Source organism: Macadamia integrifolia, chromosome 3 (assembly GCF_013358625.1).
Source record: "Macadamia integrifolia cultivar HAES 741 chromosome 3, SCU_Mint_v3, whole genome shotgun sequence".
NCBI classification, from domain to species: Eukaryota; Viridiplantae; Streptophyta; class Magnoliopsida; order Proteales; family Proteaceae; genus Macadamia; species Macadamia integrifolia.
Genome location: NC_056559.1, coordinates 23,450,608 through 23,472,016, shown reverse-complemented (window position 1 = coordinate 23,472,016; position 21,409 = coordinate 23,450,608). Strand labels below are relative to the sequence as shown.

The 21,409-nt window shown below is 39.1% G+C and overlaps 1 protein-coding gene across 1 annotated transcript in view; it reads right to left on the bottom strand.

The window, feature by feature from the left end:
- Positions 1-272: 272 nt before the first annotated feature.
- LOC122073941 (ADP-ribosylation factor 1-like) overlaps positions 273-21,409 on the bottom strand; it is a 40,192-nt gene continuing 19,055 nt past the window's right edge. Inside the window, exons 6-9 of the mRNA XM_042638670.1 lie at positions 9,775-9,886; positions 8,908-8,955; positions 8,530-8,660; positions 273-630 (exon numbers count right to left, since the gene is read on the bottom strand). Of these exons, the coding sequence (XP_042494604.1) occupies positions 597-630; positions 8,530-8,660; positions 8,908-8,955; positions 9,775-9,886 (325 nt within the window). The 3' untranslated portion in view covers positions 273-596. The remainder of the gene's footprint in view (positions 631-8,529; positions 8,661-8,907; positions 8,956-9,774; positions 9,887-21,409) is intronic.

Genomic DNA, 21,409 nt, shown 5'->3' with positions numbered 1-21,409 from the left:
GACGAAAGAACTTTCATTGCTTCATTTTGCAATCTTGGTCTGTTAGTGCATTTGCAAGTCAAGAACTGAAGAAGCAACTCTACTTTTGTGATCACCCACCTTATCTGTTCACCATTAAGCATCTTACTTTAGAGTTTATATGCACTTAAAAATTTTCATTTACCGTTCAATTCTTCATTCTTAGCTAACACGGAAAACTTTGCAACTGTATGATTAGCTTGGCTGTGGCCTGTGGGAAATAACGCGTCAATTCAGTCATCTGGATTGAAGCAGGTTCTCAATCTTCTTTCAGTCAATGAACATTAGCCAAATTTGATGTTCAACAGAGACCTCACTTACTACTGAATTGGAAAGAGAGTAAACGAAAATGAGAAAATGCAACAAAAATTAGACATACATTCAAATCCGTCGGTACCATTTTACAGTTAAGACCTTGACTGAACCATTCTCATTTCAAAAACAAGATCCCAATGAATTATCTCCCAATCCTCGAAACTTTCCTGTCACAATTCATACCAAATCAATGATACTTTTGTCTTCTCCACGTTGTGTTTGGCTGGAAGGCAAACATTTACCCTGATTCTTCTCCTATTAAGTTAGCCACCTCCAGACTTGAGGGTATTGCTCAGCCTGCATGCAATATCAATAGCTTCAGTCAAGGTTTCCAGACCATACAAAAACAATAATATTTATATGTATTCTCATATCTATTATTTCATTATCATCACAGCCACAACTGCTGCTCAGTTAGTTGGTGGAGGTAAGATAATCTGTAAATGCACATACGGATTTTAAAGTCACAAGAACAGACATTCAAGGAGGTAATGTGCGTATCTGAGCATGTTAAATGACACATTTGTTGAAATTTTTGTGGAAATGTAAATATGTCACAGAAGATCTCTTAACCTTCACAAAAGCTTCCAGAAACAATTCTAAGCCAAGACAACTTTATGACTACTGTTTATGTTGAGAGAGAGAGTAATATTTCTCCCAATAACTTGTCCAATGGTCTGTCCAACTTATCTTCTATGGTAAAGTTGGAGTCTGAATTTACATTTCCATAGTTAATGTAAATAGTGATACATAAGCACATGCAGGTAAACAACATCACACATGCATATAAACAAATAGTAAATATATACCCCTGTCCCTTGGTATGGTTAGACACCAAGCCCAAATGAGATCCCAATAGAATCAGAAGACCTTAGGAGCACGTGGGGTATATTGGTTAACCAATCTATTTAACAAGATTATAAACACAAGGAAAATGCCAGATGAATGGAAGAGAAGCATTGCAATTCTGATCTACAAAATAAAGGTGATATTCAGAGCTACAATAACTACAGAACCATACAGCTAGTGAGCCATACTATTGAAGCCCGTCTAAGAAGAGAGACTTACATCTCAAAGAACCAATTTGGCTTTATGCCAAGTAGATCCACGATAGAAGCTATCTACCTACTGAGGATGCTCATGGAAAGATATAGAGCAAGTATGAAGGATCTCCATATATACCTTATTGACCTGGAAAAAGCCTATGACAAAGTCCTTAGAGATTTAATCAAGCATGTTTTTTTGAAGAGAGGGATGTCGAGTAAATATATGGATGTAATTAAAGAAATGTACAAGGGTGTGGTGACTAGTGTGAGATCTATGGGAGGCCAGGACAATGAATTCCCAATTATAATTGGGTTACATCAGGGATTAGCTTTAAGCCTTTATTTGTTTGCGCTTATCATAGATGATTTAACAAAGAAAATTTAAGATGAGGTCACGTGGTGTATGCTCTTCGTTGATGATATTGTTTTGAAGGATGAGACAAAAACAGGGCTTAATGCTGAGTTAAAGGTATGTAGATCAACATTGTAAACAAGAGGCTTTAAGGTTAGTAGACCGAAGACGGAGTATATGATGTGTAACTTTAGTCATACTATGGATAATGTCATTGTAAAAATTGGGGAGAGAGATACTACAATGTGACTATTTTAGATATCTAGGATCAACCATAAATAAAGAAGGTGATAGATACGTGCATGGCTGGGTATTGTCCACGTGGAAGTAGTAGGGTATTATGTAGGTTTTGGGGGTAAGAGGTAGTTGTTACTATCGTGGAGTCTGATTGAATGGGAAGATATCATGGGAAGTAGTTGCTTAGATGATGGGAACGTGTGTGGTTGTTTAAATGTTGGGAATGTGTTAGGTCACTTATTAGTGGGGAGGGAGTAGTTATGGAAACTAATGTGTATTCCTTTAAATATTTTATTGTTAATGAAATACACGGACAATCATCACCAATCTACTTATGTAGAAGCAGCACGATTCCCTCGATAGAGCCCAACCGCTAAATTATCTCCTATTCTCTCCCTTTACCTTGTACGCCTCATCCTTCTTATACTCTATTACATGATAGGTAAAAAAAGGGGAACCGTGTACACACCAAACTGGTATCAGAGCAAGGGAATGGATGACCCGTTCGATTGTCTTGAGGATGAAGTAAACTCCCTCAATGAAGGACAAAACCAAACCCTATCCAAACCTAAGGGGCAGCAAGAAATACTCAAGTTATCCAAATTTTTCGAAAAAAACAAGTTCGGCTAGAATAAACATGAATGGCCCCAAGTTGGAAGGGACTTTGAGATCAGCTGGCTCAAAATCCTGGTTTGGCTCATTCTCCTCCTTTGAACTATGCCCAGCGAACTACTACCTCTCAAAAATCATTTGCACCTAAGCTGGTAAAATTGGATTTCCACTGCTAAAATGGCAAGGAAGACACTACTAGTTGGACATGTCGGATCAACAATTTTTTCTGTTTCATCCGACTCCTAAAGAAGAGAAAGTATCGTCGGTGTTTTTCCATCTTGAGGGGAGCGCTCAGTTGTGGTACTAGGTATACAAACAGGATGATGGCGACGCGACTTGGAAAGGGTTTTGTGACGGTCTCCATGAGAGGTTCAGCCCTACCCAATTCCAAGATTTCTCTGGTGAATTAGCAAAGCTACAACAAACAGGGTCAATCCGAGAGTACCAGTCAAGGTTCAAGAAGACATTGGTGAAGGTAGGATCCTTATCTTCAGGTCGACACGTTATTTTTTTTATAAGTCGCAAATTGACCCACTAATTTATCTCAGCTATTGGATAAGCTCGACTTTTCAAGGCGAGGAACCAGTCGCAAAGAAGAATCGTATCTCCCTTTGAGGTGTGGAGGCTCAACACGACCATTAAGGAGCCAACAGGGGGAACTACTTCAATTCCTATTCGAAGAGTGACGCCAACAGGGGTGCAAGAACGGAGAGCTAAGGGACTTTGCCTCAATTGCAATGAGTTTCTTACCGGGGCATCGATGCAAGAAATTTTATGAAGAAGTGGCTGATGTGGCCAATGAACCAGTTGATGACATGGTCGAAGTAAGGGAGGATGTACCTAAAATATCACTCTATGCGATCACAGGTATTCAAGCGCCTGAGACCATGCGAGTAAATGGGAGTTGGGACAAGTGGCGACTCTATCCTAATTGATTCAGGGAGTACCCCCAATTTTATGAGCACAAAATTGGCAAAAAAGGTGGGTTTAACTCCTAAATTAAAGCAACCATTTGAGGTTATGGTAGTTTCGGGAGAAAAACTATCTAGCCCGGGTGTTAGTGGCAATGTGGAAGTCATCGTCCAAGGAGTTCCATTCTTAGCTGATTTCTTTCTTTTAGCTTTGGGTGGGTATGAAGTTGTGTTAGGTGCCCATTGGTTGTGAACACTGGGGCCATATTGTGGGATTTTGCTAACCATGACATGAAATTCAAGGTGAACAGGAAAGAGGTTGCTCTTAAGGGGATAGCTACGAAATCCAATACAATTGTTCAAGATCGAACTGAGACGTAAGGCAGATGCAACAAGGAATGCTTCTACAATTAAATTTCATAGCTGCCATATTGCCAATGGAGGAGGGGCCCACACACAAGCAGTTACAACAGCTCCTAGAGAAATTTGGGGACGTGTTAGCGGTACCAAAGGGACTACCACCTACCAGAAGCCATGATCATCACATACCCCTAAAGTCAATCTTGTGCATGAAGGCCTATCGATACCCTCACTTCCAAAAGAGGGAGATGGTAAGGCTCGTCAATGAAATGCTAACAATAGGGATCATTCAGCCAAGCTGCAACTCCTACTCCTCACCAGTGATCTTAGTCAAGAAGCATGATGGCACGTGGCGCATGTGTGTGGACTACCATGCCCTCAACAAGATGACTATCAAAGATCGCTTTCCAATTCCCTTGATCAATGAATTACTAGACAAACTCCATGGTGCTCGCTATTTTTCAAAACTTGATTTACGTTCTAGGTACTACCAAATTCGAGTCATTCCTGAAGATGTTGAGAAGATGGTGTTCCGTACTCATCATGGGCAGTATAAATGTTTGGTGATGCCGCTCGGACTCACCAATGCAACATCGACTGGACTCTCATCATGGAAATTATAAATTTTTGGTGATGCCGTTCGGACTCACTAATGCAACATACACATTCCAGTCTCTAATAAACCAGGTATTCAATCCACAGTTGAGAAAATTTATTTTGGTTTTCTTTGACAACATCCTAGTCTATAGTACCACATGGGAGAAGCAAATGGAGGATCCAGAAACCAAATTGTGTATCATACGGGCAAACCAACTTTTTGCGAAGATGTCAAAGTGCACCTTTGGACAGCCAAGTGTCGACTATACAGGACACATCATCTCTCAATGAGGAGTTGAGGTCGATCCCGACAAAATAGCTGCAATGATGAGCTGGCACAAGCCAAGAAACGTGAGAAGAATGAGAGGATTCCTCGGGTTAACCGGGTATTATCGTAAATTCATCCAGAATTATGGTAAGATTGTGGGGCCGTTAACTAAGATGCTCAATAAAGATCAGTTCGAGTGGGATTTAGCCGTAAAGATAGCTTTCCAAAAACTTAAAGAACCTATGACCTGAGCAATTGTCCTTACTCTACCTGACTTCTCAAAAATGTTCATCGTGGAGTGTGATGCGAGTGGATCAGGGATTGGAGCAGTTATATTGCAAGCCCAACCAAATTGCATTTTTTAGTCGGTCATTACAAGGAAAAAATTTACTATTATCAACAGATGAGGAGATATTAGCCCTTGTATTGGCTGTGCAGAGGTGGCATCCTTACTTCATTGGAAGGAGGTTTGTAGTTAGATCTGGTAAAAAAGCTTACAATATTTGTGGGCCTAGAAAATAACCACTCTTGCACAACAAAAGTGGTTATACAAATTGATGAATTATGATTTTTCAATTGAGTATAAAAAAGGAAGTGAGAATGTGGTAGCTGGTTCCTTATCAAGAAGAGAGGAAATTAAGGTGGAAGGAATGCGCTATGACTTGACCACACTCTCACCCACTTCCATTATGGATAGAGGCCATCAAGGAGGATATCTAATCTCATGAAGATATGCAACAACTCCACCAAACTAGGGAAGATGAAGCAGTGGGCCCATGGTAATTGCGTGAAGGAGTTACTCAAGGAACAATTTTACATCCCAAAAAATTCTCCTTGATTTAATTATTGGACAGTTTCATGGCAGCATGCATGAAGGGTACCAACAGACATTCCATCGGCTTCGATCCACCTTTTATTGGCTGAAATGAAGAGGACGGTGTTGGAGAAGATTATCCGGTGTGACACGTGTCAACGTAACAAAAGTGAACAATCCACCCCAGTTGGTCTTCTGCAACCACTCCCCATACCCGAGCAGATATGGGAGGGTATTTCGATGGACTTCGTCGAGGGCCTTCTTATTTCTAAGGGGAAATCTGTTGTCATAGTGGTGGTTGACAAGCTCTCCAAATATTCCCATTTTCTCCCACTCTCCCATCCTTACACGGCTTCTCAAGTTGCATAACTCTTCTTTGATAATATCTTCAAGCTGCACGTTACCTAAAACTATTATGTGTGATAGGGCCCCAACCTTCACTAGTGCGTTTTGGAGAGAATTGTTCAATCTAAGGAACCAGTTTCAACTTCAGTTCAATGTATCACCCACAGAAAGACGGCCAAACTGAAGTTGTCAACCATACAATGGAGATGTATCTTCGCTGCTTCACTAGTGCAAACCCAAAGGAGTGGGGTAAATGGCTCTCCTGGGCGGAGTATTGTTACAATACAAGCTGGCACATTTTCTCAAAACAACTCCCTTCGAAGTGGTGTATGGACGGGCCACCAACCTTGCTCTCTTATGTTCCTAGATCGGCTCGGGTTGCAGCTGTGGAGCATCAATTATTCCAACGAGATGAGAAGTTAGAAGTGTTATATGCTACTTTGGTTGAAGCTCAAAACCGAATGAAGAAAGTTTATGATACCCGACATCAAGAGCGCGAATTCCAGCTAGGAGATTGGGTCTATCTCCGCTTACAGCCATATAGACAGACTTCATTAGCTCTTCGTAAGTCCAAGAAGCTTGCATCTCGTTATTTTGGACCATTTAAGATATTGGAATGCATTAGCAAGGTGGCGTATAGGCTTTAACTTCCTCCAGATTCAAAGGTTCATCCCACTTTTCATGTCTTCCTACTCAAGAAGTCCATTAGGGGGCGCCATCTTCCTCAGCAGATTCTTCCACTTCTCCACGGTTAAGAAGACACTTTCCACCCCCGGCCGCAAGCCGTGCTCGACCAGCGTACACGTGGATGAAAGCAAATGGTTCTGATCCATTAGCATGGTTTATCTCCTGAAGACGCCACCTGGGAGGATAAGTCGGTTCTCATCCAACAGTTTCCCAACTTTGATCTTGAGGACAAGATCATTTTTTAAGGGCAGAGGAATGATACGTGCATAGTTGTGTATCGTATGCATGTTGCACATGTGCTGAGGTTATCATGGCATGGGATGCATGGGAGCATTGTCCGCATGCCAGTAGGGTATTATGTAGGTCATGGGGGTAATAGGAAGTTGTTAGTATCATGGGAGTCTCATTGTTATGGGAAGATATTATGGGAACTAGTTATTTAGATGATGGGACCGTGTGTGGTTGTTTAAGTGTTGGGAATGTGTTAGGTCTCTTATTAGTGGAGGAGGGAGTAGTTATGGTAACCAACGTGCATTATCACCAATCTACTTGTGTAGAAGAAGCAGGGTTTTCCTCGATAGAACCCAACCGCTAAATTATCTCCTACTCTCTCCCTTTCCCTAGTACAACTCATCCTTCTTATACTCTATTACACGCTAGATAAAAAGAAGAGAACCGTGTACATACCAAAGACCTAAAGGAGGATGTTTCACAAAGAATTAAAGTGGGATGGATGAAATGGAGAGGTACGACCGGAGTGCTATCAAATTGGCGTATTCCTTTAAAGCTTGAAAGAAAATTCCATAGGATTGTTGTACGACCGACTATGATGTATGGAGCAGAATGTTGGGCAGTTAAGAAGTGCCATATAGATAAGTTATGTGTAGTAGAGATAAGGATATTAAGATGGATGTGAGGCAAAAGTAGGAAGGATAGAGTAAGGAATGAACATATTAGAGCTGCTTTGAGAGGTTCCCCGATCAATGACAATCTCTGAGAAAGTCATTTGAGGTCGTATGGCCATGTTCAATGGAGGTCTGGGATGCCCCATAAGGAGGAGTGATCTGATTCCGATTGAAGGAGCTAAAAGAGCTACGGTTAGACCTAAAATAACCATAGGATAAGTAGTGAGGAATGACATGCATAGTCTAGGTCTTGTCCCAAGTATGACCTCGGATAGAGCCTATTAGAGGGAAAGTATCCATGTAGCCAACCCCATTTAGCTGAGATTCTCTTGATTTGTTGGGTTGTGCCTCTTTCCTCTTTCTTTCATTTCTCCTATTTTGTTTGGACTCCAGTGTTTCGTATTTTGTTTTGCACAAATCCATGTAGCTGACCTCATTATGTTGGGATAAGGCTGAGTTATTTGTTGTTGTTGTTGTTGTGGTTGTTGTTGTTGTTGTATAACCTTGGTATAGTTAAAATTGCTCAAATTAAGACGATGAGATAAACTAATCCTAATAATGTGTCCTTGTACCAGATAAGTCAAATTAAAATAAAACAAAAATAATATGGAATGACCAACATAGCTTAACAAGAGGAGCTAGGCAGGATTGTACACCTTGAATGCCCATTTTACAGTATATAAAATCTCTGAGAACAATATCTAGAATATCTGGAAATTTCTAAAGCACCAACATCATTGGCATAGAATAGGAGCTAACTAATCATGCAAGTAAAGTAGCAATGAAATTATTTAAGAGAATTCTAGCAAAGCCAATTAAATTATTTAAGAGAATTCACGATTTGTACTCCTCTTCTATTTTTTCCCCAATAAAATTCCTTGTTATTTAAAATAAAAATATTAATGTCGTATTTAAGTAGCGTTCAAGTGACGAGCAAGACAAAAGGAGATTGAATGCAGGTTCTGTATCGTAAGATGCACAGATCTACAAGAAATCTAAAACTGGTGGAAATTTATTAGCCAGAACCACTGCATGCAAAGAGTAAGAGTTAACTGAACTTACCAGTCCAAGCCCTCAAAGAGGCCTTCACCCTTGACAGCAGAAGTTTTAAAAATAGCCCATTGACGGTTTTTAATCTTGTGTAACTCCAAGGACTCTGTCACTGCAGCATCATCTAGTGCACCAGGGAGATCCTTTGTAAAAGCACAAGTAGAAGTTAGGAAGATCAGAGAAACGAAAACTCAAAACGATACCAATTGTACGGAATAATTTCCTCAGAAGACAATAGAGGCAAGAAACTAAAACCTACGGCCTTAGCCAAGCATGTTAATGCAAAAGAGTTTCTAGTAAATTACTCTTTCTTTATGGTAATTTTATTATTAGGTCATAGAAGTTCCAGTCATATGGATAGTAGAGAAGAAAGAGAGCATTGACAGTAACCTGCTTGTTTGCAAAAATGACGACAATTGCACCTTTTAACTCTTCTTCCTGTCAAAAGATTTCAACAGTGTAAATTAAAAATCGAAGTTAGAAATTAGATCTAAAAATATGAATAAATTTATAGCAAGATGGAACACCAACATTAGATTGTTTGGTAAACAAGAAAATAAATGATGTTCATCCAAAAGGGGACAATCAGGGCACTGATAATTGGTTGAAAAGAAAATAGAAAATCCTCGGAGATATGTCACAGTTAAAAGAGCATTATTGTCATAGAGAGAAACATCAGAGAGCTTGGAAACCATCTTAACTGCCTTACAGAAAACAATAACATGAGATGAGACCGACATCCACCCCAGCAGTATCTTCACCCATGCTACTATTTTCACAGTTTAAACAACTCATGCTATTAAATAGCCAAGTACTTTTAATTCCATGAGCCCAAATCAATTTCATCATGTTCATTCATAGATTGATTTGACATAGAATTAATTTGTTCAAACTTTGTATTATTGTAACAAACCTTCTGATATACTTCTAATGAATATGTATACAACAATTAGGTTTGTACTGGAAGGGCTACTCTGCTGTCAAGAGTTATCTGAAACAACACTCAGAAGAGTTTTCCTGCTACTGATTAACAGGTCAATTTATCAAACCTATAATCTGTTCGCATAACTAGTGGATAGAGATCTGATATTCTGCATTAATGCAATATCTGTTTTCCACCTATCTTTGGGACTATGATCAGATTGGAATCCGATATTCTCTGATAGAGAACTGTCGATCCCATCATGCATCAGTGTACCACAAATTGGCCAGGGAAAATATTTTAGTTCCAAAACAACAAAATGACCATGTTTATACCTCCAAAATCGCATGAAATTCATCTTTGGCTATTACAAGCCTATCAGTGTCGCTGGAATCGACAACATAAATAATGGCTTGGGTATTTGGGAAATAGCATCTCCAGTATGGCCTGCACATGCAAAATAAAAATTTTATAAATTTAAACCTATCAGTTGATGCATCTTCTAAAATTCATTATAGCGTATATAGCCAGCAGAATGGGAGGCGTAAGAATGACAAATAATTGCAGTTAATAGTTTGCATAAAATATGTAACCAGAGATAGAAATGACACAAAAATTTAGGAAGTGACAGCACCAGAGATAGAAATGAGCAGCGACCCGTCTCACATGAAAGTTCTCTTAACTCAATGGTAATTTGTCTGGATGTCAATATGTATTGGATATCATTTTAAACCAAATTATCAAGCAAGTGCATGGTTTAAAGCATCTCCAATATGAGCTGTGTCTAAACATGGTTCAAGCATGGTTCAAGCAAGTTGTCAATATGCATGGGAGAAGAGTCACTATATGGTTCAAGACGGTATCGTTCTAGGTCACATTGTGTCTAAACGTGGGAAAGAAGTTGACAAAGCCAAGGTTGATTTGATTACCAAACTCCTACCTCCCAATTCTATTTGGCAGGTCCGTTCATTTCTAGGCCATCCAAGGTTCTATAGGCGGTTCATTAAGGACTTTCGTACTATATCTAGACCCTTGTGCAATTTTCTTCCCAAGGATGCACATTTTGTCTTTGATGATGCATGCCTACCAGCCTTTCATACCATTAGACATTTATTGTCTAAAGCCCATAATCTAGTCCCCGGATTGGTGGATGCCATTTGATATTATGTGTAATGCATCTGACTATGCGATTGAAGCTGTGTTAGGACAAAGAGTCGACAAGAAACCTATTGTCATATATTATGCTAATAAGATCTTTACAGAAGCTCAATTGAATTATACTACGACTGAGAAAAAATTGCTAGCAGTTGTGTTTGTTCTCGATATAATTCCGACCTCATCACCTTCGATCCAAAATTGTGGTGTACTCTGATCATGCTGCTCTTAGACATTTACTTGCCAAGAGATACACCAAAACTAGATTGATTAGATGGATTCTTCTGTTATAAAAATTTGATTTAGAAATTCGGGACAAGAAAAGTTCCAAGAATGTGGTAGCAGATCATCTGTCTAGGATCTTAGTTGTCACCCTCCACTACTGAGTATGTTACAGATTCATTCCCTGATGAGCAATTATTTACAATTTCTCATATTCCTTCTCCTTGTTTTGCACATATAGAGAACTAGCTGACTATTGGGAAGCTTCCTAATGGGGAGTAAGCAAAATAAAGATAGATTTTTCTCATAGCTGAAGTTCTATTATTGGGAGGATCCAGAGTTGTTTAGGTATTGTCCTGACCAGAATATTCGTCGGTGTGCCCAGAGAGTGAGTTCCATAATATCCTTACCTTTTGTCACACTCTTCCATTTAGAGGGCATTTTAGTGGCAAGAAAACTGTTGCCAAAGTTTTACAACATGGTTTCTTTTAGCTTGCTATCTTTAGAGATGCCCATGAGTTTTTCCGTAATTGTGTCCAGTGATAGAAAGTCAAAAACATGTCTACGAGACATGATCCCCCTTAATCTTATTCTGGTTGTTGAAATCTTTGATGTGTGGGGTATAGATTTCATAGGACCTTTCCCGTCATCTTTCGGCTTTGAGTATATTTTGGTCGAGGTAGACTGTGTCCAAGTGGGTTGAAGCAGTCGCCACAAGAACCAATGATCACAAGGTGGTAGTTAAGTTTGTACAGTTAGAATGTAAGGTTTGTGATAAACTAAGAGAGAAGAAGAAGATTCGGTTGAAGAGGAAGAAGATGAAGAAGAAGAAGAAGAAGAAGAAGAATGTGTGTTGTGAGAAAAGTCTCACTAACACCAATATGTTGCTTCACCAATATATTTACATGATATTACACATACCTCCCTAAAGAGGGAAATGAAAATAAAACGTATAATGAAAAATTACTAAACTACCCTTACAGAAAATAACTAATATCTCTAACACTCCCCCTCAAGCTGAAGAATAAATATCATGCATTTCCACCCTGGACAGTAGAGAACTAAACTGATGATGAAGAAGACCCTTTGTGAAGATATCAGTCAGCTGATCTCCAATCCTCACAAAAGGTGTGCATATATAACCAGTGTCAATCTTCTCTTTAATGAAGTGTCTGTCCACCTCTATGTGCTTTGTCCTGTCATGTTGCACAAGGTTATGGGCAATACTTATGGCAGCCTTCTTGTCACAATAGAACCTCACAGGTGCCTCAGTATCAAATCCCAACTCTTGGACCAGCCTTCTCAACTAGAGAAGTTCACACACGCCATGAGCCATGGCTTTAAATTCTGCCTTTGCACTAGACTGAGCCACCACAGCTTGTTTCTTGCTCCGCAATGTAGCTAGGTTTCCACCTACAAATATATAGTAACCTAAAGTAGATCTCCTATCACAGATTGAGCCAGCCCAATCTACATCAGTGAAGCCTTCTATCCTCATATGGTTATATTTGGCAAAAAGTAGTCATTTTCCTGGAGAGTACTTCAAGTACCGAAGGACCCACTCGTGGGAGCATGCATAAACTGACTCACCACCCCCACTACATAAGTAATATCTGGACGAGTTAAGGACAAATAAATGAGCTTCTCAACTAGCCTTTGATATTTCCCTGTATCAACAAGAGAAGATGTTGAGCTCCTCAACTAGCCTTTGATATTTCTTTGCATCAACAAGAGAAGGGACAGCATCTTCTCTCAACTTATGATTCTGCTCAATAGGAGAACTTGAAGGTTTGCAGCCTCACATCCCCGTTTCTTTCAATAAGTCTAGAATAAACTTCCTTTGGCATATATTTATACCTTTTTCTGACCTAGACACTTCAATCCCTAGGAAATATTTTAAGGGTCCGAGGTCCTTAATCTCAAACTGTTGGGCTAAGTAGTTCTTCAAATTGGCTATCTCAGTCCTATCATCATCAGTTACCACAATGTCATCCACATAGACAATCAAAGCTGTAATGGTGCCATTACCACGCTTGGTAAACAAGATGCAGTCAGCCTGACTTTGGGAATAACCATTCTTCAAGATAGCCTGTCAGAACCTTTCAAACCAGGCCTTTGGAGACTATTTAAGGTCATATAGGGCCTTCTTTAGAAGACACACTTTTCCTATAGCAGAAGGAAACTTAAATCCAGGAGGAATTTGCATATACACCTCCTCTTCCAAGTCACCATGCAAAAAAGCATTCTTCACATCCAATTGATACAGTGGCCAATCCCTATTTGCTGCTGGAGACAGAAGGACCCTTATAGTGTTATGCTTAGAAACAGGAGCAAATGTCTCCTAATAGTCAATCTCATACACTTGATTATATCCTTTCGCCACCAGCCTTGCTTTGTATCTCTCAATAGTACCATCTGACCGGTACTTGATTGTGTAGATCCACCTACATCCAACTGGAGTTCTCCCCCTCAGAAGGTCAACCAATTTCCAAGTACAATTTTTTTCAAAGGCCTTCATTTCCTCAGTCATGGCTTGCTTCCACTTAGGGTCAGACATAGGTTCAGAAACATTCTCAGGAATAGAAGCAGATGAGAGAGCAATGGTAAATGCAACACCTGTAGGGGAGAGAGAGTCATCGGAAACAAACTGGGCTATAAGGTTAGTACAAACCCTCTTTCCCTTCCTAATAGCAATAGGAAGATCTAACTCTGATGGGGAAGGAAGGATATTACCTGACTGAAAAGGGTAGATCTCAGGAGTTGGATTCAAAGAGAACTCTTGGTAGGTCTTCTTGTTCCTCCTTGTGTACACAATGGTCTCCTTTGCATTTTCTGAACCTGAACCACCTCTTGAATGATCACCAACATAAAAAATATCCACCTCTTTGTGTTTCCTAACGTCAAGCATAAAAGGGGAGATAGGCAATGGGGAAAGAAAATGAATCTCATCAGTAGCCTTTTCACCTCCATTATGCTTCCCCTAAAAAGGATGCTGAGATGAGGCAAAAAAAGGGGCAGACTCAAGGAAGGTAACATCTTTAGAGAGAAGCCTTCGTCTAGAAGAAGGATGATAGCACTTATATCCCTTGGTAGTGGAGGAGTAGCCAAGAAATATGCATTTAAGGGCCTTAGGGTCCAATTTACTCCGGGAAGACTTATTAACATGGACATAAAAGATACACCCAAACACTTTGGGAGAAAGAAGAAGACTGGGGAGACAAGATGTCCAATGGAGTTTTGGAGCCAAGGAGCTGTGTTGGCATACGGTTGATCAAATAAGCAACAGTAAGGAGAGCATCAGACCAAAAAGTTTTGGGGACATGCATGCCAAAGAGAAGACTCCTACTGACTTCCAACAAATGGCGGTTTTTTCTCTCAGCTACCCCATTATGTTGGGGTGTGTCAACACAAGCTACCTGATGGATAATGCCATAGTCAGTAAAAAAAGTCTTGAAGACCACCATACATATACTCCCCCCTTTGTCAGACCGAACAATTTTAATTTTGGTGTCAAACTATGTACATACCATATGATAAAAATTTTTAAAGGTATCATACATATCACTCTTGTGCTTCATCAGAACATTCCAAGTAGCACGAGAAAAATCATCAATAAAGGAGACAAAGTAAAGAAAACCAAATAAAGAGGTGGTAGTAGAGGGCCCTCAAACATCAGAGTGCACAATCTGAAAGGGAACAGTAGATCTATTACCATGATAAGGATAAGAAGAACGACAATGTTTGGCAAAAATACATGGTTCACAATGAAAGACATAAGAATGCGGAAACAAAGTAAATAAATGAGGTAATTATTTCCTCATAATAACAAAAGATGGATGTCCTAAACGTTGGTGCCACAACATCACAGAATCCACAGAACTACTATCAGTACATCCACACACATAAGACTGAGTTGTAGCCAAAAGAGGTGATTGGGGTTCAAGAAGGTAAACTCCTTTCTCTTCACGCCCACTGCCAATAATCATCTTCGTCACCAAATCCCGAAAGAGAAAATGAGAAGGAAAAAATGTGATACAACAGTTTAAGGATTTTGTCAGGTGACTCACAGATAAGAGATTACGTGTAAGGGCAAGAACATGAAGAACAGAATCAAGTGAAATGGAAAAAGTAATAGGAATGCTACTTTTACCAGAAATGGAGGAAAGGGAGTCATCGGCAACCCTGACCTTATCTCTACCGGAACAAATAGAGTATGTATCATAATAATGGGACGTACCAGTCATATGATCCATAGCACCCGAATCAATAACCCAAGATGGAGCTATGGAAGGGGCAGATAAGGAAACCTACAAAGCAGAAGCTGAGGACTCTGGCACTGTAAGGGAAGATGATGAGCCTTCCAGTTGAGACATGACCCTGCGAAATGCTGTAATATCCTCCCTAGTAAGAGAACTATGCTCTGGCTGTGGGCTAGGAGCAAACCCTGTAGGAACATGCTCAGTCTCAACACTGTGGGTTCTAGTTCCCTCACTACGGCCACCACGAGCACCACTAGAACCACCACGAGGAGGTCGACCATGAATGGCCCAACATCTATCATTGGTGTGCCCAAACTTCCCACAATGATCACAATGTCTATCCTCTCCACGAAGTGGGCCTTGGCCTCTGCCACCACTACGTCAATCTTTCTGAGACCTAGTAGTAAGAGCGGACAGCTCAAGAGGAGCATGTGCCATGGCCACCCGCCTGGTCTCCCCACTCTACAAATAGCTACACACTTCATCAAGGGAAGGAAGTGGAGACCGGCCCAATATTTGTATCCAGAATGGATCATACTCAGGATTCAACCCACCAAGCAACAGAAGAACCCGCTCCTTCTCAAGTGTTCGGTAAACCTTAGCTTTATCCTCAGGATTGGACAGTTAGAGGTCTCTATAGTGATCATACTCTTCCCAAAGACTAATGACAATGTTGTAGTACTCAGAAATGGTTTTATCTCCTTGCTTCATGCCAATAACCTTCTGAAGTAATTGATAAACCTTGGCCGAATCACCCACACGGTCAAAGGTTTTAGTAACACTGTCCCAAATATCTTTGGCAGTTTCTTTCCTCATAAACCTTCCTCAAATTTCAGGTTTCATACAGAAAATCAGCCATGTCATAACAATGGAGTTTTTAGTCTCCCACTTTAGATATGTCAGGTCATCTGGTTGAGGAGCCTTAATGGAAGTTGTAATATATCCTAACTTTCCCCTACTGCACAAGGAAAGCTTCCCAAAATGGGCCCAATCCAAATAGTTGGTGGTGTTCAGCTTCACAATAGAAATCTTAGTATGGGAGTTATTAAAAAACATAGGAGTAGGAGGGACACTACTCGATGCACTGGCTGAAACATCACCAAAGAGGACTCCAAGTCCACTATCTTCAGACATCGTGTGGATAAGGAGTCACAAACACAATGGGGAGTACACACTCTACCCACAAAATCCCTTCACAGATACTCAAAGATAAATCCCATAAAGGAAAGAAACACTATGCCAAGGGAAAAAACTGATCAAGGCATACTTTCGGAGAAGCAAAATAGGTTATAACACTCCACATAATCCATCAAATACATCTCACAGTCCCACACCACCAAAAAAACACAATTTGCAACCAGCAGAGAGCAAAAACAGAGTAGGGCAGTACATGAAAAATGGGAGAGTCAGAGGTTGTGAGCTCACAACTCTATCCCTTTAAAACCGAAGGCCTAGAAGCCTAATAGAGGGGGTTTGGGTGATCCAAATGAGCCATACACCACCCCCAATGGTGGCCAGATGAGAGAGAAAGAAGATTTGTAAGGTAAGTAGGGCGGTAATCTATGTACAGGTTCAAACAGCTCTCTAGCAGCTTCAGCCCTTTAAAAAACCCTCTCAAAAGCTTGCTTGGACCTTCTCTCAGCCTCATCCCACAAATACTTCAAGTCCTTTCACATATTGGTCTCTACCTTGGAACCTACTTGTAACCGAGGGTTCCAAAGAGAGGAAAATAGAATATAGGAACCTGAAAATCGACTCTCAAACCAAGATTTCTTGCTCTAATACCAAGTTAGAATGTAAGGTTTATGATAAACTAAGAGAGAAGAAGAAGATTCTGTTGAAGAGGAAGAAGATGAAGAAGAAGAATAAGAATGGTAGAATGTGTGTTGTGAGAAAAGTTTCACTAACACCAATATATTGCTTCACTAATATATTTACATGACATTACACATACCTCCCTAAGGAGGGAAATGAAAATAAAACATATAATGATTACTAAACTACCCTTACAGAAAATAACTAATATCTCTAACATGTACAGAGTCATATTTTCAGTCGCTTTGGATTTCCACGTGCCATCATTAGTGATGGTGGCTCCCATTTTAAGCACTAAAATTTTGGAGTTCTACTGTGGAAGTAAGGTTGCCACGCCTTATCATTCCTTTGTACTCTTGTTCCGATAAAGCCCTCTCTTTAAGTTGTCCATCCCTATTTGCCCCTAATCTCCCCCTTAGGAATAGGAGGCAATAACAAAGCGCCCAAGCGAAGCGTCAATTTTGTCAGAGAGTACTCCCCTTATCTAATAATAAGGTAAGCTTGGGTTCCAAACCCCCTTTAAGAGATAGGGGCCATTAGTTTTGCCGTAGTTGTGTCCAGTGATAGTCAGGAACATGTCTCTATGATGCCCCTTAATCCTATTCTGGTTGTTGAGATCTTTGATGTGTGGGGTATAAAGATCATGGGACCTTTCACTTTTCATTTTTCGGCTTTGAGTATATTTTGGTCACGGTAGACTATGTGTCGAAGTGGGTTGAAGCAGGAGCCACGAGAACTAATGATCACAATGTGGTAGTTAAGTTTGTACAAAGTCATATTTTCAGTTGCTTTGGATTTCCATGTGCCATCATTAGTGATGGTGGCTCCCATTTTAAGCACTGGAATTTTGGAGCTCTTCTGCAGAAGTATTCTATTACTCATAAGGTTGCCACGCCTTATCATTTGCAGACCAGTGGTCAAGGAGAGAAGTCCAATAGGGAGATCAAGCGCATTCTTGAGAAAACAGTAAGGCCGGATAGGAAAGATTGGTCATTGAGACTAGATGACGTATTATGGGCCTATCATACTGCGTATAAGACACCTATTGGTATGCTCCCTTACCGATTGGTATTTGGTAAAGCTTGTCACTTACCCATTGAGTTGGAACATCGTGCTTATTGGGCCATTAAAACATTTAATTTTGATATAATCAAAGTTGGTTCCAACCGTCATCTTCAACTCTTAGAGTTAAAAGAAATGCGCAATGAAGCTTACGAGAGCGCACAAATTTATAAGTCTAGGGCAAAGGCTTTTCATTATAAATATATTGTCCATAAGTCTTTTAAAGTTAGCTAGAAATTTTGGCTTTTCAATTCCGAATTACGCCTCTTTCCTGGTAAGCTTCGCTTTCGATGGGATGACCCCTTTGTGGTTACTATTACCATTCAAAATCCTAAAACAGAGCATATTTTTTAGGTTAATGGGCAGCACCTTAAACCCTATATGGATGGTATTATTAATGGCCAGGTCATTAAGTATGTTTATTTGATTGACCCAGTTTATGATTTATTTTGATTTAATGACCACAACTTTGGCTGGAGAGGGTAAACTTAGCGCTTGTGGTAGGCAACCCACCATTAACTTTGTGTTTTCGTTTAGTTGTGTTTTTCACGTTTAGTATTGGGGCGTAGCCATGTTGGTGCAAATGATAGCAGTAGCACTTTACTCCATCAAGTTGTATTACTCCTTCCCTTTACTTTGCTTTGTTCCTTTGCTTTATAATGAGTTGTTCGTTCACCTGCCATTGGGGACAATGCCATTTTAGTTAGGAATGAGGGTGAATTTATGATTGAATTTGTGATTGTGACCATAGTTGTCAAGGCGTCGCCTAGGCAATGACTAGGAATCAAGTTCACGGTATCAAGTTTTGACCCCTGGGGAGACCGAGATTTCAATTGAAACCTGGGACATTTCGAGGATACCGGGGAATTTTTCTCAATATGGTGAAAACTTAGTTTCGATCCCCAAACAGTGTTTTTTTTTCATCTGATTTTTTGTGTGCATCATATTTTAAACATTTCTAATACATTCACATCATTAGTTTCATAAAAAAAAAAACAGTATTATTTGTGTGGTGAACCAAAGGTTTGATAATTATTACGCTGACTTATTGTCTAAAATATGTTATAGGTAAATGCATTTTCAAAAAAAAAGCATTAACATGCAAAAAAAATCGGCCACCGTGAAAGCGTATATCGGGTCCTTCTAAATAACGTAACATAATTCTACTCTATTTATAAGTACATTCTATAAAAAAAAATGATTTTTGGGGAAGTTGGTACGTATCTTTTTGGTCCAAGGTTTCTTTCTTATGTAGATGAAGCAAGAACCACCCTTAGATTCAACTTTGTTAGGCAAAAAATGGAAATCTCCACTGTTTCCCCAAGTTTCCTACTCCTAGGAGAAAAAACTAAGAAGATGGTCGAATTCGGCTAAAGAAGGCTTGGGTTTCTTTTCAAACTAACTTATATAGGACCTGGTTCAAGTCCAACCAGTTGGTTTGGTCGAAATTTCCCATGTTTAGGTCGAAACATGGGAAATTTCGTCAAAACATGGTCGAAACCTTTGACTTTTAAAAGTCACAGGACATATCGTTTCGACCCTTGGGAATACTGTTAAAACCTACGAAATTCGACCGAATTCTTGAACCAAGCTAGGCATCACCTAGGCGATGACTAGACATCCAGGCGGTTTGCCTGGGACCTAGGCAACAGTCGCTTTGTTGCACTATAGGTTGCCTTGTGTTTTGGCACTTATTTATGTCAAATATCATTTAAGTAAATGTTTAATACCCCCTATTTGAATCCAATAAAAATAATTTAAAATAAAATTCTAAAAGGATAAAAAGTCAACCCCCCAGTCCAAGAACAAAATTAGATTTTGATTATAGGGGCGATTTTCAACTTTTAAATGATAGGGTTTTTCTCAATTATGAAAATTTTATAAATTCTATCATGTTAAAATATTGTTAAAAACCAAAAATCCGGTAAAATAATCTTTTTCTTCGATATCCATAAAATTATTTTCATTCAGGCGATTTTAACAGTATTCACGCACTTAAAAATAAGTTTGACTGGAGCATAACTATATCATTACAACTCAGATTTAAGTAATCTTAGACTTGTTGGAAAAATGGTTTTATGTTATAACTAATATAAAAAGTCTCATGTAAAAATATAATCATTTGACCAGTCAAACTTATTATAGAACAAGAGCATTTCTCTAAATGCTGATTTTTTATTACTTAATATGACTTAATGTTAATTTTTTATGATTTAATATGGCTAAATGTTGATTTTTAATGACTTAATGTTGCTTAATCTTGATTTTTTATGGTACAAGATATATATAGCTTACTAAATAATGTCAGAAAATAGAAAAAATAAAAAATAACACATGGTCGCGTTGTTCGCCTTAAGGCGAGCGCCTTCTCGTCCAAGCGCTTAGACGACCCTCCACCACCTTGGCGCCGTGACTACTATGCTTGTGACCAACTTGCACCAATATTAAATTAGGAACAATTTGACCTCTAATATTAATTGCACATTTTTCTGAATTTTTCTACTTTAGATTTTTTAAAATCTTTGTCAAAAGTTATAGCATGTGGTTTTTGAGTGTGTTGATGTGTTTAACAGTTAATTAAGCTTAAAACATGATTGCTCTTCCATGTTGGTTAACTTTTTTTATTGCAATCTAAAATTGCTAGCTTTAGTGAATGTTTATGATGATTCTTGTGTAACTATGCAAGCCTTATGTGTTGAATTTTTTTTTTTTTAATCATGCATTATGACTTCCTTCTTAGTAACAGAGTTTCTTTAACTGAAACATTAAAATTTGCGCCGAACAGGTAGAATGTCTATACAAAAAAAAGAACAGACTTCCTTCTGAGTAACCGGGCCTCTATGTCATAAACATGGAGTTTCGCAAAAAAAGGTTGGACAGATTGAGCAACACATGGAAACTTTGATCTAGCCTTGGCTTGTAGCCCATTTCGAAAGCTTAGTAGGTCAAGACATTGCACAGATCAGAGTAATTGTGAGAAGAATAGCATGATCATAGTTGCATGGTAAAAATGATGGCTTGTATATCATTTGGATCTTATGACTTAGCTACGATGGTTGATTTTGAATGTAAGAGTACAAGTTGCCTAGTATGGAAGAGGATGTTCTTTGTTTACTTTGTGTTGAATTGCATTGGCATGCTTAGAATCCTTGCTATTGATTCATTGATGATGCTCTTACTTATTTACGAGTGGTTATATTTTGCTAATGACATGATAATCAAAGTTGTTTTATTTTATTTTACTAGAGGACGAGCAAAAGTGCAAGTTGGGGAATGTGATCGGGTCATAATTTATGACTAAAATTATTATTTAATTGTTATTTTTTATTGAATGTCAAGACTGAATTGATTCAGTTTTGCTATCTTATTGTGATTGTAGGGTTTCAAGGGTAGAACTGGATTGTCTAAGAGAAGAAGAGAAAATTAATTTTAAAAAAAAAAAAAATTGAAGAAAAGA